Here is a 24,203-nt window from a genome sequence, read left to right as displayed (position 1 = left end):
GTCATTGTGTAGTTTGCTCCTTATCATCACTCAGGACTAGGCTCAAATGTCACATCCTCAGAAAGACCTTACTTTACCTCCCTTCCTCTTTTTTTTTGTGGTACGCGGGCCTCTCACTGTTGTGGCCTCTCACGTTGCGGAGCACAGGCTCCGGACGTGCAGGCTCAGCGGCCATGGCTCACGGGCCCAGCTGCTCTGCGGCATGCGGTATCCTCCCGGACCGGAGCGCGAACCCGTGCCCCCTGCATCGGCAGGCGGACTCTCAACCCTGCGCCACCAGGGAAGCCCTACCTCCCTCTTGACTTTCAGTCACACTGTACTGTTATCTGAAATTCCATTATTTATGTGTCTGTTACTTGCTTTTCTCCTGAGTCCCTCAGTAGAAAGGACACACTCCATAATTGAACTGATCTTCTCTGACTTTCTCTGTGCTGTAGGCCCAGTAGGTTGAACAATGTCTGGCCCACAAGAGAGCACAGTAAATAAAATGCTGAATGACAAAGTCAGTCATTTAACTTCGCAGGACTTCAGCTTCGTCATCCATGAAGTGGGGATAATTATACCTGCTCTGGACATTAGCAATAAAAAGTAATGTTTACTAAATGTTTACACTGTGAAAATTACTTACATGCATATTCTCATTTACTGTTATGATTCGTACTTTACAAGAAAGGCCGTTAAGTTTTAAAAAGACCAAATAACCTAAGGACACACGGCCATAGTGAGGACCCGGGTATGAATGCAGACCTGCTGTAACCTCAGAATCTGAGCTCTTAACCTCTACTTTATAGTTCCTTGAAAGATTCTTTCTTCCATTACAGCAAAATTGCCTATGCCGTCCGCCCCACGCAGGTCCTAGTTTGTCCTGTAGCACAACTGAAGAAAGCTATTACATCCCCCATGCGTTTCTTTTCCAAGATGAATATCCCCATTTCCTTCAATCCTTCCTTAAATGATCCTCATATCCTGGTCACTATCCTCTCAAAAAACCAGTCTGACAACGTCTCTCCCGCCCCAGAACTGGTTAATTTTCACTGGGCAAATGGTTAAAGGACTTCAGAGCAGCAGAAGCCGATTCCCAGGAGCTGGGAAAATGCAGATGTTCAAGTGTTTGAGTGGGCTGTGGTTAAAACAGGAAGGCTTCCTGGGAGAGGTGATCCTCGAGCCGGAGTTCAGGGCAGTAATAGCGGATCGGCGGCCACAGTACCCCAGTCAAAGGACCGCGCGGGACAGCGGCCGCTGGGGTCCGCCGGGTCTAGACAAAGGCTGCTGGAGGTTAGGAAGATCGGGGACACAAACCCACGTGATGATGGCTAGCACGCGGAAGAACGCAAGTCGTTTTCCTAAAAGTAACTTAAATAGCTACTGGAGGGAAGCAAAGTGGGAGGAACAGTCAAGAAGCAAAACGCGAACTTACCCGGCAACCCGGCCTCCGTAGCCCCACTACAGACGCCGCCACCTGAGGAGCCCCGTAGCCAAGGCAGCGGCTGGCTCAACCCAGAGATCGCGAGACAGAGCAGGCCTCGCGAGATCTGGCCTCTGGCCTCTGACAAGCGGGCGTTCTTTCCGGATGCCATGGGAGGACTCAGGGTTACGCGATGGGGTCGTGTGGCTTTCTGTGGGTGGCCCTGGAACCACCCTGGAAACCCGACCAGGGCTGCGGAGAGGGTAGAGTCTTGTCTCAGGTCGGGGAGGAGCGGGACAAGGGGTGCTGAGAGGGAGCTGAGACGGCTCGGGACATGGAGGCGCCCGAGCTTGGCGGTGCAGCCGCCGCGGCGGCCGAAGAGTACTAACCCCTTCACGCGCGCACAGGAGGAGGATTGGCGGCGGCGGAACAAGACCGTCCTCACGTATGTGGCCGCGGCGGCCGTGGGCATGCTGGGGGCGTCCTACGCCGCCGTGCCCCTTTACCGGCTCTACTGCCAGGTAGGGCTTGCGCTGCCCGTTGGCCCGTCTGGAGGGGCGGGGGTGCGGGCAGTTCCCTAGACAGCGATGCTCCACGGTGCCGTGTTGGAGGGATGTCCGAGATTATCTACCAAAGAAAATCGCTTTCTAAGGAAACAGGCCTTAGAAAGTGACTTACTTGCCCAGGGTCACTAAGAAGGTGACAAGGCTACCGGTAGAACCCGAGTTCTTATAGTGATCGTGCTTATACTCCTCTGCCTAGTGAAATTCCCCGATCTCAGCTACACCACCGGAAAGGTCTGCAACCTGTATTACGGTATCCAGCGATCTGCCTTACTCTCCTGCTGTTCACACACGGGCCCGCTTTTAAAATGTAATTTATGTTCATACATTAATTCTGTGAACCACAGAAACCATGGTTTCTGTGCAAAGGTTAACCCTGGAAATGGGAGTGTGCTTGCTACTTGTAGTTAAACTGGGAGTAGCTTTTTATGTATACAAACTAGCATGAATTAGGACTTCGAGGCTTTTCCCCCTTGTTAATATGTAACTGTAATGTCCTTACCCTAGGGCTCCTTTTTAGATAAGAAACTCTAGTGCAATGGTTCTCAAAGTGCAGACCCCAGGACTAGCAGCAGCATCATTACCTGGGAGGGGAACTTGAGCGCAGATTGTTGAGTCCGACTGCAGAACTGTTGAATCAGAAACTCTGGGGGCAGGGCCCAGCAGTCTGTATTTAATAAGTTCCCTAGCAGATTTTGATGCAGGCTAACGGTTGAGAACCGCGGGCAAAGGCAGAGTTCACCTATTTCATATATATTCTGCTAAGTTCTTAGGCAGTAGTTTGCTGCTTTATCTGGGCATTAGGATCACCCATGGGGCTTCTTAAACAAACATGTCAGGGCTCCTGTAACCCAGAGATCCTGATTAGGAGACGTGGGTAGGGGTCAGGAATTTATGTTTTAAAAACATAAATGAGAGCTATACATTGGGTTCATTCAGTGAGTGAGTGATAGTGGTTCCCAAACTTTGTTGTACATCGGAATCACCTGGAGAGCTTTTCAAAATCCTGACACCCAGGTCACATCCCTAACCAATTAAATCAGAAGGTCTTGGAGTGGGAGTCAGGAAGTAGTAATTTTTTAAAGATTCCAATGCTCAGAAGAGTTGGGGAATCACTGGTTAGCTGCTCTTTCCTGCCACTATTGTTAATGCCTGGCTTACTTCTCCTGTCCTTTTGAAGATTAACTTTTGCCTTTATTTTCGATAATGACTGAAACAGCAGAAATCTGAAGGACTTTTCAGTCTCTTAATATCAGCATCTATGTAGGAAAGTGCAGTAGCTTGATTTCTGGAGGATGAGTGTAGAATGTGAATTAATTTTCATCAGAGCCCAGCCTGGACCAAGCATGAATCCCAGAACTACCAGTTGATTAAGTCGTAAGCAGACCTGAATCTAAAACAGCAAGTGTAGATCACCCCAAACCACCGGTGAGTAGGCAGGGGAAGGTGGGTGGTTGATTTTATTCTTCAGGCAATATATAACAATGTCTGAAGACATTTTAGGTTGTCACAACCTGGGAAGTGAGGGTGGGAGGGTGCTACTGGTATCTAGTGGGTAGAGGCTAAGGGATGCTGCTAAACATCCAACACTGCAGGGGGCAGATCCATTCCCCCACCTCCACCAAAAAAACGAAAAAAAAAAAAAACCAAAGAATTATCCTCTCCAAAATGTCATTAGTTCCAAGATTGAGAAACCCTGCTCCAAACTGAAGTGAATGACAATATTTCATGCACCTGGGTGAAAGTGCAGGGCAGGAAAGTAAAAACAATTGTAATTTGTAATCCTAAACTTAAATCATAGTTGGATGTTTAGTAGTGACGTTTCCAAAAGAGCATCTCTTTTATTTTTGGAACCATGGAACTTTAGAGCCAAAAAATTAGGGATCATATAAACCACTTCATACACTGAGCTCATTTTATGAGTATGGAAAGTGTAGCCCAAAGAAAGTAAGATTTAGTGAGTTTTTAGAGCTAGTGACAGAACTAAACTGGAGCCCAGGACATTTTCTTTTCAGTGCCTTTTTCTATTGTTTAATTTCTCAAAGCATCACATTTACTAATTTGAAGAATCTGTATTCAAAGACAGCCTGTCAGAAAGAAAATATTCAGGAATCTTTATTTAAGTGAGTCAGGTTCTTCAGGAAAACATCTTAAAACTTAGCCCTCTTGAAGAGAAGTATATACTTGTCTATTAAGCAAGAGTAAATAAAGGCTTGCCCTCTGATGTATCTTGTAGGGTTATAATGTAACTTTATATTGCATGGCAGCTGAGTGAAGCTGCTTGACTTGTGTAACAAGCTAAGATGGTAATACTATATTTTGCTGGGAGTCTTCCCTAGCCTCAAGTTTGGTATTTTTTTCCTAGTATAGTAACAGGTTAATTATCCGGAGACCAGAATTCTGGCAACCTCAAGCATCAAAAGAATAATTTTTTTAAGCTTCTCTGATAAGGAAATAATTAATGGCAATGAAGATAGACAAGAAGTATCACAGATTATCTTGATGCCTTATGATTAGTTGATTCAGTGGCCAAAGAGATCAGGTTCTCTGATTAACTGGTAATATATATATATAAAAGCTGTACTATACAAAAAAATACAGAAAAATATTTACAAAAATATTTATCAACATGGAAAAATACTTATGATGCTTGAGGAAAGCAGACTATAGAAGTGAAGCTACAAACTAATCTGTGTTCTAAAAGTTATGATATGAAAAAGGACCAGACAGGGATGTGGAAAAATGGAATTATTTAAATAGTTTATTGAAATGACAGCGTTGTGGGTAAATTTTATTTCTAATAATAACAGTTGATATGAAATATTAACAATAAGGGGATATATGTTTAATGAAAAGTTCAGCTAAAAATTCTGAGCTCTATTATCAGTGGAGAGTCCGCTCTCTTTCAAATGATTCCTTTTTGACCATGCCATATAACCAAGTGATTACTGAATAATATGACTTTAACCAGTATAGGCCCTTGACACCCAAAAAGTGGTCAAACCATTGGCACATTCATAGGAAACGGCCAGTGATAGTATATAAACCTTGCTGCTACTGGATTATTAAAGTTAAATAGTTTTTAAAATTTTGTTTCATCCAATAAATAGGTCATCAGCACCTAAAACTACTGTATTGTTGTTTAGCATATTATATTGTACCTTGTTGTCTTTTCCTAGACTACTGGACTTGGAGGATCGGCAGTAGCAGGTCATGCATCAGACCAGATTGAAAACATGGTACCTGTTAGGGATCGCATCATTAAAGTCACCTTTAATGCAGATGTGCATGCAAGTCTCCAGTGGAACTTTAGACCTCAGCAAACAGAAATATATGTAAGTGATTAAAGCAGTTTTTAAAAGATTGCTTTTTTCAATGTAAAAATCCTTTCTTTCATCTCTTACTGGTTCACAATTTAGGAAACATTCATCTAAACTTAATTTCAAAATACTGACAGATTCCATTACTGTAATCCTTTTATTCCTGCAGACTACTTTTTGACAGTGCCCTATATTCTGACCTAATGTAACAGGATATACTTTTAACTTTTAAGTTACATGGCATTATAATAAAAGTCAGTTTGGAACTATGGAAAATGTCATGTTTTTATTAGAATCATATTAAGAATTCACTAAGAATTTTCTGGTCACTAATCTTGACAGTAGGAGCAGCTCTCATCCTTTATAGTTGACTTTACCTCAGGTATAGATGATACAAGAAAAATGTTGAAAATCATTGGTTACAATGGAAAGTAGTTTACTGATTTACATCAGAAGTATCCCTGTCCCTTAAAAAAAAAAATTTAAGGATCTTTGAAGTAATCATGCTAAATAGTCATGTTCTATTTCAGAAAGATTATACACCTTAAAAGTTTCCTAAAATTGTGATTAGAGGATTTAACTGAAATTATCTAATGAACTGAATAGCCAGAAAAGCTTAATTGTAACTCTTATTGGAAAACCCTATTAATATTAGTGCTTCCCCAGGTTAGTAAGCTTCATTGAATCTCTTCAGTGATTTGAGGGTGTTATAGGTTATGGTTCTTTCTGTTTTTTTTTTTTAAATTAATTTATTTATTTTTGGCTGCATTGGGTCTTTGTTGCTGCATGCGGGCTTTCTCTAATTGTGGCGAGCGGGGGCTACTCTTCATTGCGGTGCGCGGGCTTCTCATTGTGGTGGCTTCTCTCGTTGCGGAGCATGGGCTCTAGGCGTGCAGGCTTCAGTAGTTGTGGCACGCTGGCTTAGTTGCTCCGCAGCATGTGGGATCTTCCCGAACCAGAGCTTGAACCCATGTCCCCTGCATTGGCAGGCGTATTCTTAACCACTGCGCCACCAGGGAAGCCCTAGATTATGGTTCTGAATATTAGTTGCAATCACACAGTAGTATACAGTGGTGTTAGTTGCTAAATTGGTACATGTGACAGAGCATCCTTTGGACGTTGATTTCTTTTTTTTTATTTATTTATGTCTCATTTTACGTTGACTTCTTTAAAGCCTTGCAATTTATTTTATCCGTTATTTTCTCTCAAGAAAAAAAAACTATTAGTGCTTTTTGGTTAAATAAAAGTTCTATTCAGTTAGTTTTACTCTGGTTTACATTTAATTTACTCTGGTTGTAAACTAAGTTTAAGGTTGGTAACCTTTTATAAAAAGAATCTTTAGTCAATTATATAATATTCAGGGATAAGTGTTAAGAAGTTAGGCTTGGCTTGTTCTTGGACACATTTTATTTTCTTACATCTTTATTGAAGTATAATTGCTTTACAATGTTGTGTTAGTTTCTGCTGTACAACAAAGTGAATCAGCTATATGTGTATATATATATATCCCCTCCGTTTTGAGCCTCCCTCCCACCCTCCCTATCCCACCCCTCTAGGTCATGACAAAGCATGGAGCTGATCTCCCTGTGCTATGCAGCAGCTTCCCACTAGCTGTCTATTTTATATTTGGTAGTGTATATATGTCAGTGCTACTCTCTCATTTCGTCCCAGCTTACCCTTCCCCCTCCCCGTGTCCCTAAGTCCATTCTCTATGTCTGCGTCTTTATTCCTGTCCTGCCCCTAGGTTCTTCAGAACCTTTTTTTTTTACATTCTATATATGTTAGCATACGGTATTTGGTTTTCTCTTTCTGACTTACTTCACTCTGTATGACAGACTCTAGGTCCATACACCTCACTACAAATAACTCAATTTTGTTTCTTTTTATGGAGCAATATTCCATTGTATATATGTGCCACATCTTCTTTATCCATTCATCTGTCGATGGACACTTAGGTTGCTTCCATGTCCTGGCTATTGTAAATAGTGTTGCAATGAACATTGTCGCTCATGACTTTTTTTTTTTTTTTTTGCGGTACGCGGGCCTCTCACCGCTGTGGCCTCTCCCGTTGCGGAGCACAGGCTCAGCGGCCATGGCTCACAGGCCCAGCCGCTCCGCGGCATATGGGATCCTCCCAGACCGGGGTACGAACCCGTGTCCCTGCATCAGCAGGCAGACTCTCAACCACTGCGCCACCAGGGGAGCCCCATGACTCTTTTTGAATTATGGTTTTCTCAGGGTATATGCCCAGTAGTGGGATTGCTGGGTCATATGGTAGTTCTATTTTTAGTTTTTTAAGGAACCTCCATACTGTTCTCCATAGTGGCTATATCAATTTACATTCCTACCAGCAGTGCAGGAGGGTTCCCTTTTCTCCACACCCTCTCCAGCATTTATTGTTTCTAGATTTTTTGATGATGGCCATTCTGACTGGTGTGAGATGATATCTCATTGTGGTATTGATTTGCATTTCTCTAATGATTAGTGATGTTGAGCATTCTTTCATGTGTTTGTTGGCAATCTGTATGTCTTCTTTGGAGAAATGTCTATTTAGGTCTTCTGCCCATTTTTGGATTGGGTTGTTTGTTTTTTTGATATTGAGCTGCATGAGCTGCTTGTGTATTTTGGAGCTTAATCCTTTGTCAGTTGCTTCATTTGCAAATATTTTCTCCCATTCTGAGGGTTGTCTTTTCATCTTGTTTATGTTTTCCTTTGCTGTGCAAAAGCTTTTAAGTTTCATTAGGTCCCATTTGTTTATTTTTGTTTTTATTTCCATTTCTCTAGGAGGTGGATCAAAAAGGATCTTGCTGTGATTTATACATCATAGAGTGTTCTGCCTGTGTTTCCCTCTAAGAGTTTTATAGTGTCTGGCCTTACATTTAGGTCTTTAATCCATTTTAAGTTTATTTTTGTGTATGGTGTTAGGTAGTGTTCTAATTTCATTGTTTTACATGTAGCTGTCCTGTTTTCCCAGCACCACTTATTGAATAGGCTGTCTTTTCTCCATTGTATTTTCTTGCCTCCTTTGTTGGATACATTTTAAATAACTTCATCTCCAGATTATTGCTTGAAGACTTCAGACATACAAGAGGACAATCCGTATCTAAGTATGCGTAAGAGAACATTGGTTCTCCACTGACATATGCAAGTAACATTTGAAAATCAAATGTTCTTGGGTAGTATTCACAATTTATTTTGCTGACCCTTAACATTAGTTTAAATGAGGTATTATGGTCTGAAATGATAATAATGACTAATTTAGGAGGGAAAGAAGGAGCCATGTGAGATTTAAGGATAATGTATATTTTCCTTAAAACAGGTAGTGCCAGGGGAGACTGCACTGGCGTTTTATAAAGCTAAGAATCCTACTGACAAACCAGTAATTGGAATTTCTACATACAATGTGGTACCATTTGAAGCTGGACAGTATTTCAATAAAATACAGGTATAACTAAATGCACACATTACAGAATGTGATAAAGGTACATGAAATTGTTTGATACTAAATCTATTTGTGTCTGTTTAGTAGGTACTAATTTTTTAAAGTTCATTTCTTCTAAACTTCAAACTTTATTTTTCATTGCTTATAATAGCTATGCAGAGGTTGAGAGTCAAACCATATAGATATCTGCTTTTTTAAGATTAGAAGAATTTGCTGATTCTCAATCCTTAAAGCAAAATCAATCTGAGATAAAAGATGCTGTTATTCTATTACAGAATTTAAAGATTATAATTAACAGTAATGCTTATTAAAGCCAATAAATGAAGCATTAGTTTCTATTATAGGTAACAGAATAGAAATATTAATTAATGAATACCTTTCTATAACTTCTAGTGCTTCTGTTTTGAAGAACAAAGGCTTAATCCACAAGAGGAAGTAGATATGCCGGTATTTTTCTACATTGATCCTGAATTTGCTGAAGATCCAAGAATGGTGAATGTTGATCTCATCACTCTTTCTTATACTTTTTTTGAAGCAAAGGAGGGGCATAAGTTGCCGGTTCCAGGCTATAATTGAAGTCAGAACTAAGTCCTGCTTCAAATTTGTGATTTTTGAAAAATCATGTATCTTCTCAGAGGAGAAATATTTATAATAATGTGAAGCCTTCTATTTTACATTTTATATACTTATGGTTCTTTTTTCCCAACTAAGTTACCCTACTTAGAATGTGTAACTGTTCAAAACCATACTTAGAGTTTAAGTAGTATTAGAAGAAACTGCTTTGTTTCTTAAATATGTTGGCATGGACTTGATGGTTCAGCTTAATTCACTGGTCCCCTTTCAAATTATGAGCACTTCATGCTTGTAGCAATGAATTTTTATTATTATTTCTAGAATAGTTGGTTACTACTTTCATTATGAACAGTCACTATTTTAAAAGCTCAAAATGGAAGAGGAATCACTAAGCCCTAACAGCTTGCCTAAAGATTACATTCTGATTTCAAATTTGACTGTATTTTTCCTTTAAGATCTAGGGCTATTTTACATTCAAAGTACTAAACAAGTACTTTGAAATTTCAGTACCATGAAATTTAAATAAAATGCATAAGTATATCTGGTAGGTTTCTAGCATTTTTTGTGATAGTTCCAAGTCTCCAAATTTTAAAATGTAAGTGGGATTGTGAAGATTTACTGACAGCAGAGTTCTTCTGAAAAAAGATGTATTGAACTGTTTTAATAGTAATTTATGACAAACCAAAGTACAATTTATTCTGAATGTTTTCCAGTAGTCTTTTTTCCAAAAAGAAAAAAAAAAGGAGCATTTAGTGTTATAAAGAATTATATTTAAAGGCAAACAGTGTAGAATCCAGTAACCTCTTGAGGGTACCTGAAATATTAAACTACAATCATCAAGGCTTTTACAATTCATAATCCTAAACAAGAGTATTATTTATAAAGAAGTGCAAATTGACTTTTACATTCAACTTTAGTTAAATGAAGGCACTCAGTATTCTTCCTGAATAATAATAGTTTTTCACATTTCATGCTTTCATCTGTTAACAATTATTTTGTAATGAAAGTCTTCATCTACTCTTATCCGAGCTCTTGTGATGATTTCTAAATGTAGGAAGGTCTGAAACATAAGGTGCTACACTTAATCTGGTTGGCCTCAGTACCATGAATTTTTCTTCTGCTTAAGTTTTAAGTGAATATATGTTACAACCAAGTTCTTTTGAGATAAAGCTTGAGCTGCTGTCAGGAGCCATAAATGTTACTCTGGAACTGTTACTCTTCTGTTTAAACCTCATTACTGCAGAGGAGAAATGTTCCACTGTGGCTTTGACGTTGTGGAAGGTTTTAACTTCTGGGTCTCAAAGCTGGACAGGGTCTACCTTTAGGAGAATTGGCACCCATAATGCTGCTAGTGAGCTGGTCATCCACTTCCACCTGTAATAAAAAGCAGAGTCAACCATCTCCATCTTTTCCTCTCTCCCCATTCCTTGTAACTAGAGAGCCACAGTCTAGTAGAGGAAAGGTGGGAATGTACTACTTCCATGGGGGAAGGTGTGGAGGGAATAAATAAGGTTAATAGGTTACTGGTGGCTGTGTGCATTTATTAGTAAATAAATGGAATGATTAGTAAAGCAATAGAATCCAGACCAATCTAGACTAACAATGAATGGCTTCTACCAGTCCCAGCTAACAGGTATTAACTGCACATAAAAGACACATCTGATTCTAGTGCTAAGAAGTTTTTATTGATCATCGGTTTTTGTTAGCATTAACATTTCTATACCATAAACCTACTTCTGCATTCCCAAGATTTATAATTTTTAGCTAACATGGTCACAAAGAATGTATTTCATTAGTGAACAGTAGTTCATTACAATTTGAGTGACTCAGAGGAACTTGTGTAATAATATCTCACTCATCAGAGTGTCAGACTGTGATGGCCCTTACAAAATGTAAATAATAAATGTAGAAAGTGACAGTTACAGTGAAATCATGTGGAATGTAAGTTGCGTAAGTTGAAGCCTTTACCTCAGTGGTCACTGTGACTTTGAGCTCCTTTGTGGTGGTGAACATCAATGTCTTCATAAGTAGCTCTGAAACAAACAAGCCATAATGGCAAAAGGGTTATATATCAATTTCAATGTACTATTTTGGCTTTTAGCTGCCAACAACTTAACTAAAAATCTGGTGCTATTTTAGGTGTTCAGGAAATCAGGCTATATCAGTAAATAAAAACAAAGGCCTCTGTCCTGAAGCGTACATTATAACTTTCTTAGATCCTAATGCTGCTATTCCCATACATCTTATAAATATGTATCTTATGTAACCATTTTACTTGTAATTTAATGAGAAATATGGCTCAAAATTTGGACAGTTTGCTTCCTGATTTAAAAAAAAGCAAAAATTGTTCAGCTTTCCCTGGCTTTATAAAAAACATTAAAAATTAATATTCTAGCTTATTTAACGTATGTTATTACAGTCCAAACTCCTGAGCTACCTTTAGCATATAACTGTCATCTTTGTGCTTTGTATATAGTCATTTTTCTATGACAGCCTTTGTTCAATTCTTTATATTTGTTTTACATATGTCTGTAGATAGAACATATCTATACCTAGAAATATGACATTAATATATACAGTATAACAACACATGGCTAAGGAAAAAAAATCTCATAAAAATCACAGCACATTGAAGGCATGATCCCTAACCTCAAGAAGCCCCAGCATGGTCCAGAAATTTTAATGTTTTTCTAATAAGTTTTGTCTCTCGTTTTCCACAAAAGTATTTCAACCTCCTTCACTCTATTCAAATCTCTGATGCCCCTCCTCTCAGTCAGAAACCTCACATTTTAGTAAATTAAATGTCTGGATATGGAAACCTCCTCATGCTTCCATCACCAAATCTTCAATTCTGTTTTCATCTGCACCATCATCTACTTCTATGATCCTATCTATCTGTCTACCCCTAGGCTTCTCAAACACCTCACTCATTTAGGTATCTCCCTTCCTAAATCTTCAGCCTCTCATTCTCTACTAAATCCTACCCCTTAGGATTCACAGATGTTCCAGCATCTCCCATTTTATAAAATAATACAGTCCTTTATCCCATGTCTACTTAATCACCTCAGTAATCCTCTAGCTTCCAGGCCACTTTCCACAATCCCTTCATATTTAAGTTTCTATGTAAGTTACCTGTGCACTTATTGTCTACTTCATCTCTTACTTTTTAATGCACTGAAATTTGGTTCTGTCCCCATCGATTTACCAAAATGCTTCTACTAAAATCACCAATGATTTCCTGTTACTTAGTCCATTATTGAGTGTTTGTCTTCAGTAATGTTTACCACAGTTGTGTACTCCCTCCTTTTTGTTTCCAAACTGCAATTTCCACATCTGGTAATAGGTTGTTCCCCGTTGCTCTCTTTGCTCTTGGCTTTTCCATTTTCTTGAATGCGCCAAACTCTCTCCCCACAGGGTCTTTGTATAAGTTGTTACCTGGGCCTGCAACACTGATTCCCAAACTTGTCACACTAAAAACTGCAGGTCTTAACCTTAACGTCACTTCTCAGGCTTTCTCCACCCTCATTTAAATCAGTTCTTTCTGTTATACACTGTCAAGTCGATATCTTTCATACCATTAACACAAACTGTAAATACATGTTTGCCTGCTGATTTAATTTCTGCATCCATACTAGATTTACCCTCCATGAGTTTTAACATGATAAATTAGGCAGCAATCAATTCCCCTTGCACATAGACAGTGTTCAGTCATTTGTCAAATGAATGAATCATGTGTATGTATATGTATATGTATATTCATAAGTACTATACTCTATGTTCTGCTGGAGTAGAAATTCTTAACCTGGGGTTCATGGACAACTAGTGATGTGAATATCCCAGAACTTTTCTGCAAGATTTTGTGCTTTTCCTTAGGCAGAAGTTCCCTGGATTTCATGGAATGTTCAAAGAAATTGAGACACCCTACCCTCCTGAAAGTAAGAATTGTAGTGGTAGGGAATTCCAGCTTCTTACTATCTCGCTTACCTTTAATATCTATTGCACCACCACATCTACTTACAACAATCTCATAATTAACTAAAATATAAGAATATACTTTCCCGCTTCCTATTTGCCTGGAGAAACCGATAAAAACATCCGGTTTCCAGACAGCATACCCAGTTTAACCAGTTTCTAATTCCTTAAACCACTAATATATTCAGTGATACTTTATCAAGCAGAATGACCTAGGAAAGTTTCATAATCTTGTTAGGAAAAAATATTTAATGAATTCCTAAGCCTATTAAGATTCGTTCATAAATCATTCCAAAATAGATCACTACATTGAGGGTTTAAACCAGGGTCAAAACCTCAAATGCCTACACGTGCCAGGCAGGTCAGATGAAGGTATGCAGTGGGCCAGGTGGGGCCTGGTGGACTGCAGAAGCTGTATCATCTTAAAGAGGCAGCTACTATGCAGCCCCAAGCTATTGCTAACACGTAAAAATGCTGTTGTATCGAAAAGAATCCAGAGGTCCAGATATTTTTGGAAATATCCCACTTTTTAACTGTTGGCAGTTAGTGTTGAAATGCACATTTAAAATTCACACAGGTCAAACAAAACACAGCTGCAGGCAAGATAACAGCCTGCAGGCTGCTAGTTTCTAAACAGTGATTTCCATAAACCTGCTTTAATCATTTTAAACAATTTTGGGGGTAACCTTTAGTCAAAGTATATTAAAGCTCTAATGCGCCTACCATTCCATAAATATTTTTATATACTGACCAATATGAAATCACAAAATAATGCTGCTTTAAGGATTCCAAGTTAAAAAATAATTTTTACACTAATAATCCATTTTAAGCACACTCTTGTCATAGGTAGTAAAGATTAAAAACAAGTTCTTATAGAAGTCTTTTTTGGCATTAGTCAAAGAACAACTAAAATACCCCATCCATGTGGTACTTATGTCACTAATCAGTGAATAGTGCCCTTCTCAAGCTGGAGAGAACCTGACTTTCCTCCAAGGCATCTACAAGGAATATACTAATGCACACGATGGTTCTGGTTATTTCTTAATGTGCAACCCCAGCATTTTTATTTTTTAGTCGCAAGGCTGAGAATAACAAGACCATTAAGAGCAACAACCTCCAAGAAAACCTCATAAGTCATTTTTAAATAAGGTCATTGATTTCTGCCAAGACCTAAACAAAGTTAAATGTATGACCAAGCCCTGTTAGCTCTGCTACCAAAGGGAACCAAGACAAAAAAGATAATCATTTTGTAAATGACTTACTCTGTGGTGACAGCAGGAGCTAAGGGATCAAACTCCATTACCTCGTAGTAATTGGGTGGCTGGAAATCATTCTTTGTCATCGCTGTAAGCAACAAAAAGAAACACACATTGTGCTTTTCGAGGAGATACACACAATTAATATTCTCTTTATGACTTAGACTTCTGACAGAAGATCCTAACAAACACTGACAACGAGAAACAAGCACACTGGTGTTCCAGTGCTACTCCCAAGTACAACAAATCTATACATGACAAAAAGGTTTCCAAACTTCGATTACAGGTTCATTTACCTCAGCACTCAAAATACAATATTCAGTGCAACACAAGCATTTTTACAATCTCCTAATGTCAGTAATAATGGTATCTGCGCTGAATTTATCTCATGTAGCTTAAAAATGTAAATGAACTCGAATTTTTCCTCTCTGTATATCTATTTTCAGTTAACAATAAATCTTTAGCAGATTCATATATTCTCACAAGTTTCCTTATTTGATGCAAATAATAAGGTGTCAAGTACCTGGATGATTGCTGGGCAGGGATGGTGGTCTCTGGTTTGATGGTGTTGCTGGAATGGTCTTTAGAGTAACTGGCTGTAGTAATACTGAATTTGAATATTCCGGAAACTGAAGAGAGCAGGGTGCATGTTCAAATAAACATTCTACATTAAGCTTTACTTTATAATTTAGATTCCTAGGCTTCCAAGGGGCAGTATTCCAAGAACCATATATTCTGAACTGGATAAGAATTAGTAATTATTAACTATTATTTTAGTTTTTAAGATAATAACCCCTTACAGAATTTACTGCTTTTCTGTCTGGTTTCATGCCCATTGCACCTCATTTCCCATATAAAACGTAAACTTAAAAAAAATGTTGCTTTTTAAAAAAAGAAGCAGGAATGTATGGCTCAGACCAGAGTCTGTTGTTCCACACTGAATAAAACCTGGGCCTCAAAGGACAAAAAACAATATTAACCACAAAAATGCATAAGGTGAAGATATTAAATCAAGACTTAAAGATTGTAGTTTTAATTAGAAATATCTCTTCTTGTAATTTTCTTCATTCATTTCACAAATATGTCCTGGGCACCTACTGTATGCCAGGCTCTATAAATAAAGCAGGCCAAATCCCTGCCCTCAAGAAGCAGACAATCAACAAACGTAAACAGGTGTCAGATAGCAAGTGCTCTCTGGAAAAAGCAGGGTAATGGGAGAAGAGAGGCTGGGGTGGGATATTTCTCTGACAGTCATAGTCAAGGGAATGCCTCACCACTGGGGGCACTGAGCAGAGCCCTGATTCTGATGCGGGTCCTGTGATTAGCTAAGGTCATATGGTCATATGCTCTGAAGCAGGGGGGTGGCCAGTGCAGTTGGAGAGGCAAGAGGTGCAGCTAGAGAGGTAGTGGGAGGGGTCAGAGCAGCATTTCAGGCTTTTACTGAGTAAAATGGAGTTAGGAAGAAAATCACAGGTGGTTTTAGATCAAATGGGTAACATAATACAAACTTTACTTTTAAAAAATATTGCCATGGGGACTTCCCTGGTGGTCCAGTGGTTAAGAATTGGTCTTGCAATCCAGGGGACACTGGTTTGAACCCTGGTCAGGGAACTAAGATCCCACATGCCGCAGGGCAACTAAGCCCGTGTGCCACAGCTGCTGAACCCATGTGCCACAACTAGAGAGCCCACACACTGCAACTAATGAGCCCACGTGCTCTGGAGCTCGTGTGCCACAACTAGAGAGAAGCCCACACACTGCAACGAAAGATCCCGTGTGCTGCAACCAAGACCCGACACAGCCAAAAAAAAAAAAATGAAAAAATAAAAAAGATTGCTCTGGTTTTGTTTTAAGAATAGATTGTGTGATGGGGGTGGGGGTGGAGAGGAAGGTGAAGGCTGAAGCAAGGCAACACTCAGGGAGGCCACTGCAATATCCATCTGATGGTAGCTTGAAATGGGATGTGGTAGTGGAGGTGGTGAGAACTGGCTGGATAATGGATATATTTTGAAGGTAGAGGTAAAATGGTGGAGGTCAAGCATGATTTCTCAAGGTTTTTGACCTCAGCAACTGAAATAGTGGTCATTTACTGAGTGGGGGAGACAGCAGGAAGAGCAAATCGGGAGACAGGGCTGAAAGAAAACAAGAGATGTGAAGTGGAAGGTGGAAATGTGAGTTCTGAGTGTAGGGAAGGCATAAGGTCTGGAGACAGCAACTTGTAAGTCGTCAGTCTGAATGGAATTTCAAGATATGAGACCAAAAGACCATGGAGGAATGAATGCCAGATTCCTGGAGTCTCCAATACTGAAAGGCCAGTAGAGGAGGAGGGACCAGCAAAGGGGATGGAGAAGAACTGAGGCAAGAGAAGAACCCAAAGTGAGTGGTGTCTGAAAGCCACACGTGCAGAAAATAGGATGTGACTGTCAGTTGCTGTTGATCAGGTGAGATGAAGACTGAGAATTGCAGGACTACATTTAGTAAATCTGGAGGTCTCTGGTGACCTTGACAAGAGCTCTGCCAGTAAAGTGGCTGGAATGAGAACTTGTCTGAAGTCTGTCAGAGGATGGGAGGAAAGAAAGTGGAGACAGCAAATATAAACAGCTCTAAGGGAATTCTGATCCTTAACCATCTTTCTAACGGAAGTGAAACTACACTTGTCTATCTTAAATGATTAAAAAGACAGCAAGGAAAAGTCCTAACAAGGGCTGCATCAACACATTATAAAGAAACTTTGAGCAGAACATGAGAATTAAGGACCAGGAGTTCCTTTTTAGCATGATAATTGCTCATCAGGTGCACTGCCAGGGAAGGTCTTCATTACTTACACTCTCATATGTAGGACTTGAGGCGAGGTTTTGGCTGGTCCTTTGGACAAACCTAGGATAGTGTGATAACACAGCATGATTACCCTACAGTGAGATCAAAGATGCCAAAAGATGACTTTCCTGGTCTAAAAACAAAACCCAAAATGTACCTTCAGACTACACAAACGTATTAATTTTATATATCAATAAAAATTACCATTGGTTTTAGTGCCCAGCAGATCATGATGCCCAAATACCAAAGACAGTAAAGATAAAACCCTGTCCCCAGGCAGTGGCAGCCTTGAGACCCTGGAGTGTGCACACTATACCAGTGACAGCAGAGCCTTCAGTCTTTGCATGAGCGTAGCTACCACCCCATCGTTTCCTAAAGGATGAGGGGCAATGCAGAGTAGAGGTTAGGAAGGGGGAACAGTTTGGAGTAAAGTTGGAATAAACACACTTCACCCTGTCTCTCCCACCAAATGCAGCTATAAAACATGGACAGGATGCGTGGAGCAAATATTTGAGAACTGAAAAGTAAACACTAGTTACAGGCTGATTGGGAAAGAAGACTAGAATTTGAGTATCAGTGAAATGTTGGTGAACTTACCATGTTCTGCCCCTCTGGTATTCCCTAACTGGAATGCTGTGCAGCCTAAAACCCAAGTGGGCAGTGAAGACAGAGCTCCAGGAGAAGCCTCTCATTCTCACTCAAGGAGCAGAAAAGGGAACTCCCAATGCTCAGAGAGAGTGTGGAAATCCCCCATCCCTTTTCTCCTCTTTGTTCTTTCACACCCCAAACCCTAGGCAATCCCAAGGTGGCTGCAGTGACAGCAGAGGCAACAGGACCTACAGGGGCTTAAAACTCTGAGTGAGGGGAACCTTCCTCTCTAAGAGGTAGAACTGTGATCCCAAGAGGATAATGGCAAACCTCTGTTGTTTCTTTTATCCCTTCTGTCCTGCCATTTGGTGCCCAACACAAGCATAGTCAAGGAAATGCATGGCATAGTAAACCTTCAGCTTTTTGACTGGAGAGCCAAAAAACGGCGTCCCAGGAAAGCAAAGAACCAGAGAAATCACAAAGAGGGAGGAATTCAGGAAAACAACCTTAAAGTTGTTTATGAAACAACTTTATGCATCTATGCATCCATGGCTGATCCCAATAAATGCCAAAGATGTTGAGAACTGAACACACAGCCTGCTTATCCAGACCTTACATGAATACTGGGTGGCACACATGTGGAACAGGTCTCAATGGCACTGCCAAGGCTTTGAAAATTTAACTGACATCAGAACCGAAGCACACAGAAGGCAGGCTGAAACTGTGGCGTAAACCTCATGAGGTTGTTTGCCTACTAATCAAAACATCAACATTCTCAACAGGATTTAGATAAGATGAAGTGTCTCATATCATTAAAAATGTCCAAGATACAATCCCAAATTACTATGCATATGAAGAACTGAGAAAATTTAAACTTGCAAGAGACAAGACAATCAACAGTGGTTGATATCTAGAGTGCACAGATGCTGAAATGACCTCACAATTTTAAAGCAGCTATTTATACACATGCTTCAGCAAGGAACTGTGAACACTCTTGATAGAAAACAGGGAAATGGAGTCTCAGCAAAGAAACACAAGATTATAAAGAAGAGCCAAATGGGAATTTTAGAATTGAAAATTTCAGTAACTGCAATTTTAAAAAAATTACAGAATGAGCTAAACAGCAAAGTGGGGATGACAGAGGAAACAGAGTGAGAAAAGCAGTGAACAGAACCCTATGGATCTATGAAACAATGACAACAGATCTAATGTGCGCCATCAAAAGTCCCAGAAGGTCGGCAGGAAGTGTGTAGTGCTGAAAAAAATATTTGAAGAATTAAAGGCTTAAAACTTCACAAATTTGGTCAAAGACAAACCCACAGATTCAAGAAGTTCAGTGTAATAGGTTGAGTCGTGGCTCCCAAAGAGTTATGTCCTTGTCCTAATTCCTGGAACCTATGAGTGTCACCTTATTTGGAAAAAGGGTTTTTGTAGATATAATTAAGGACACTGAGATGATGTTCGAGTGGGCACTAAATTCAATGACAAGTGACCTTAAAACAGAAAAACAGGAGTGGTGGGAAGCAGGGGCTGAGACACACAGGGGAGAAGGTAATGTGAAGGTGGAGAAAGAAAGTGAAGTGATGTGGCCACAAGCCAAAATAACAAAGGAGTGCCAACACTCACCAGAATCTTTAAGAGGCAAAGAATGGCTTCTCCTCTGAGAGCCCTGGAGGGAGACTGCCTTGCTTTCTCTCAGACTTCTAGCCTCCAGAACTCTATAAAGAGAAGTTCCTGTGGTTTTAAACCCACCAGTTTGTGGTGTTTTTATGGTAGCCACAGGAAATGAATACACTCAGTAAAACCAAGACAGCCATGCTCAGACACATCATAATCAAACTGTTCAAAATTAGAAGAAAAGTTCTTAAAGCACAGACAGAAAAAAACAACACAGAATCAACAGGGGAAAAAGAAAATTTGAATGAATGTTAGCTTTCTTATTAGAAGCCATTTAGGCCAGAGGAGACTGGAGCAATGTTTAAAAACTGCTGGAAGAAAAGAACCATCTACCCAGAATCCAATGAGAATATCCTTCAGGAACAAAAATGAAAAAGACATACTCACATGAAATAATCTAAGAGACTTTCACTGCCAACAGACCTTCTCTAAAATAATGCTAAAAGAAATTCTTCAGAGAGAAGAGAAATTGTACCAGAATAGAAGGAAAGCAACAGAAATGGTAAATATTGGGTAAATATAATAGACTATTCTTCTCTTCCTGAGTCTTTAAAATTTATTTGAGGGTTGCAAGCAAAAACTATATTATGGAAAAATAATTGTATAATAATTACACATTGTCTGGTTGTGGTTTTTTAACATACATAATACATACAGTAACTATAATTTATATTATTAAAGGGGAGTGCTGTATGATAATAAGGTTTCTACATTTCACTTCAAATGGGAAAATACTGGTTTTAAGTACCCCCCAAAAACTGTAATTCCTAGAGCAACCATTCCTCCCCTCCCCATATATACACTACACAAAGATACAAAATCACGATAAAATGGAATATTGAAAACATTCAAATAACCTAAAGTACGATGGAAAGAGGAAACAGAAAAAAAACCCACACACACCAAAGGGAACAAATAGCAAATTACACAATGCTGGACCTAAATCCAAACATACTAAATGTAAATGGTCTAAACATACCAATTAAAGACAGAAATTATTAAAATACATAAAAATGCACGACCCAACCATATGTTATCAATTAGAAACTCACTTCAAATAATTAAGTTAAAAGTAAAAAGGCAGGGCTTCCCTGGTGGCGCAGTGGATAAGAATCTGCCTGCCGATGCAGGGGACACAGGTTCCATCCCTGGTCCAGGAAGATCCCACATGCCGCGGAGCAACTAAGCCCATGCGCCACAACTACTAAGCCTGCACTCTAGAGCCCGCGAGCCACAACTACTGAAGCGCATGTGCCTAGAGCCCGCGGTCCACAACGAAGAATAGCTCCCGCTCACCGCAACTAGAGAAAAGCCCACGTACAGCAACGAAGACCCAACGCAGCCAAAAAAAAAGTAAAAAGGCAGAAGATATACCATGTGAACACTAATCAAAAGAAAGCTAGAGTGGCTATATTAATATCAAAGTAAACATGAGGGCAAAGACAATTACAACGTATAAAGAGGGGACATTACATAATGATAAAAGGGTCAATTCACCAAGAAGACAACAATCCTGAATGCAAATGCACTTAGAGACAGAGCTTCAAATACATGAAGCAAATAATTTTACATAAACTTTTCTAGAAATATCACATACTGTATGACTCTATTCAGATGCTATTGTCACAAACTATAATGATAGAGAACAGACTGGTGGCTGCTGGGGGTTGGGGATGGGGATGTGTGACTATAAAGGAATAATAGCATAAGGGAGCTTTTTGGGATAATGAACTATTCTACATTCGGACTGTGGGGGTGGTTACATGAATCTATGTATATATGTTAAAATACATAGAACTGTACATCAAACAAAAAAAGGGTCAATTTTACCATACGGAATTTTTTTTTTTTTTTTTTTTTTTTTTGCGGTATGTGGGCCTCTCACTGTTGTGGCATCTCCTGTTGCAGAGCACAGGCTCCAGACGCGTAGGCTCAGCGGCCATGGCTCCCGGGCCTAGCCACTCCGCGGCATGTGGGATCTTCCTGGACTGGGGCACGAACCCGTGTCCCCTGCCTCGGCAGGCGGACTCTCAACCACTGCGCCACCAGGGAAGCTCCCGGAAATTTTTAAAATAAAATTAAAGTGCAGAAAGAAAATAAAGAGAGCAGGTATGGAAATCAGATCCACTTGAATTTGAATCCTCTTTTTGCACTAGTTAGCAGCCTTGGTTTCTTCACTTGTACAGTGAATATTGGGGGTACCTATCTCATAGGCCTGTAGGGAGCACTAGTAAGTAATTAGTAAGCATTTCTTATTCTTCTTAGCCTATGGCCTGATACTAACTGGGCTATAAATATGACCTGTGGCTTTATCCCATCATCATCGCTTTTCAGGGATCCTTTCTGTTATGAATAATTCCATCACTCATTTGTTCTGTGATGATAAATTAAACTGCAAACACAGAGAGGTGGAAAAATCTCAAGACTGTAAGATATTTTAATGGCTGATTTTGCCACTCATATGTAATCTTTGGCATATGATTTAACCCAGATTCATGCCTTAGGTAACTTTAGCACTTCAATTTCCATCACTAAAAAACTGACTAGTGATACTTTCACTCATGTATCAATATAAGCTTCTTCTGAAAATCAGAAAAAAATAGATACAAAAGACATAGTCTAGAAAACAAAATATAGATGTCACACATTATCTTTTATTCCAGTAAATTCTAAGAACTATTATAATTATTTTGATATCTGGAACTTGGGCAGACAATTATAACAGGGTTTCTAACCATCAGCCGATCACTGCCTTATGGTTCCCCAGAGACATTTTTTAAAACTAAAGATTCTTGCTACTGAATCAGAGTTTCTGGTGGCCAGCAATTTTACTGTTTAATAATCACTCAAGTGATTTTTATGCACCTTAGAGTATGAGATCCACAAAACTAAGCAGCTGTTAGCTAGGATTTGATCTTTGTGTGAGTTGTATAGACAGACATTTTTTGTAATGGGATTTCATCTTTATGGTCAATCTTTCCCAACAAGATTTGCAGAATAAAGGAAAACGGAATCAGCTACTTCAGACCACATTGTTTACTAAGCAACTTCACTGGAGTTCTGCCTACAACATTTCAACATTTACTTGCATCACAGCAGTCAAGACCAGAGGGAGTCAAGCTAAGGTAATGACCCAACCTGGTGGTTCAAGAGATAGCCATGTCCCAGCACATGAATCTTTCCTTTCTCTCTTCTTCCCTTACAGATTTTTTTGTTTTTTGTTTTGCTTTTTTCCCCAGTTTGATTCTCCTTTCTCTTCTCCTCAGTCTGCCCCTCTCCTTTTTAATATAGAAAAGTAACTAAAAAATATCTAAGTCCATTGACATAAAAACACAGCCAAGACATGCTGTTGAGTGAAAAACAAAAGCAAGGTTCAAAACAGTATGCATAGTATGCTGCCCTTTATTTAATAAAGGAGAAAAAATAATTCATATTCTTATTTACCTAAAGACACTTTGGAAGGGTAAATAAGAAACTAACAAAGGGGCTCCCCGGGTGGGAGCAGGTGTGACCCAAGGGAGGGCAAGAGGCAGGATGAGGGTGGGATGAGATCAAGTATTGTCCTTGTACATCTTTTTATATTGCTTTGATATCTGCATCATGGAAATGTATTGCCTATTACCTAAAATACATATATTTAAAAGGAAAAAAAAGAATATAATAGGCTTTGATGGAAGGCAAATCTAACTTCTGTTTATTTTTTTGCTGTTTATCTGCTCCATCCTGCCTCTTCTTGACCTTAGGTAACCATGCTTTTTTTAGGTTCTTCTGCATCTTTCTTATGTTTCTCTATGCAAACAGTGGCAAATATTAGCATATATTATTTCTCACTTTCTTATACAAATCTGAGATAGTATACACACACTACTTTGCACCTTTTCTCATTTAATAATAAATACATTGGTGATTGTCCCTCACATAGAGGGCCTACTTTTTTCTCCAGAAGTATAATAATATATTGTGTAGATGTTTATTTAACCATTCCCCAAACTGAAGGGTACTTGAGTTGTTTCTAATTATTAGCTATTGCACAAATGCTGTCAAGAATAATCTTGTAAAGACCTTATTTTGCATAAATAAGCATAAATTCCTAGACTGCAAGTTCAAACGTAAATGCATTTATAATTTTAATAGATATTGCAACTTGCCCCTCATAAAAACCGCACAGTTTTGTGATAGTATCTGTCTCTCCACAGTTAACAAACATGTAGACTACTGCCAATCTGTGAGGTTAAAAAAAGTCTTATTGCAGTTTAATTTATATTTCTGTAACTGTATGTAAGGCTGAGCATCACTGAGCAAAAATATGTTTCTAAATCATCTGTATTTCTTTTTTGGTGAACTATCAGTTCACCAGACCTGCTACTTAATCGCTACATGAACTTCTATTCCCTAGGTCTCAGCCTTTTTTCCTATAAAATGGGAATAATGATAATAGCACTGATCCAAGAACTTTTGCAAAGATTAAATGCAATAAATAAAAACAGGTCAGCAAAGTGCCTGCCACATAGCAAGTGCTCTGCAATCTGTGTGGCCGTTTCTGTTCCCCCACTTTGTCTTTGTATTTTTCCTACCTCCTGTTACCACTAA

General features: G+C 39.3%; 3 protein-coding genes across 5 annotated transcripts in view; 1 reads left to right on the top strand and 2 right to left on the bottom strand.

Annotated features, from left to right (window-relative positions):
* The window catches only part of STXBP4 (syntaxin binding protein 4), a 189,695-nt gene extending 188,132 nt beyond the window's left edge, over window positions 1–1,563 (bottom strand). The window contains exon 1 of the mRNA XM_022552629.2: window positions 1,418–1,563. The gene's annotated coding sequence lies outside the window, so the exon portion shown is untranslated. The remainder of the gene's footprint in view (window positions 1–1,417) is intronic.
* Window positions 1,528–23,274, top strand: COX11 (cytochrome c oxidase copper chaperone COX11). The gene is given in 5 exon segments (XM_022552527.2): window positions 1,528–1,926; window positions 5,148–5,303; window positions 8,608–8,733; window positions 9,124–9,301; window positions 9,304–23,274. Coding segments are annotated over 5 exon segments (846 nt in total). The 5' UTR covers window positions 1,528–1,575; the 3' UTR covers window positions 9,339–23,274.
* The window catches only part of TOM1L1 (target of myb1 like 1 membrane trafficking protein), a 52,500-nt gene continuing 38,348 nt past the window's right edge, over window positions 10,052–24,203 (bottom strand). For 2 of the 3 annotated variants that reach the window (XM_022552524.3, XM_022552525.2), the window contains exons 12-16: window positions 17,357–17,408; window positions 15,055–15,160; window positions 14,538–14,619; window positions 11,272–11,336; window positions 10,052–10,677 (exon numbers count right to left, since the gene is read on the bottom strand). In XM_022552524.3, coding sequence (XP_022408232.1) covers window positions 11,273–11,336; window positions 14,538–14,619; window positions 15,055–15,160; window positions 17,357–17,408 — 304 coding nt within the window. In that variant the 3' untranslated portion in view covers window positions 10,052–10,677; window position 11,272. Of the gene's footprint in view, window positions 10,678–11,271; window positions 11,337–14,537; window positions 14,620–15,054; window positions 15,161–17,356; window positions 17,409–24,203 lie in introns of those variants that run through there. The other variant, XR_016388957.1, reaches the window with a different exon arrangement.

Source organism: Delphinapterus leucas, chromosome 19 (genome assembly GCF_059928025.1).
Source record: "Delphinapterus leucas isolate spDelLeu-1000000601 "Yukka" chromosome 19, BTC_Dleu_Yukka2, whole genome shotgun sequence".
NCBI lineage: Eukaryota > Metazoa > Chordata > Mammalia > Artiodactyla > Monodontidae > Delphinapterus > Delphinapterus leucas.
This window is presented reverse-complemented; position numbering and strand designations above follow the sequence as displayed.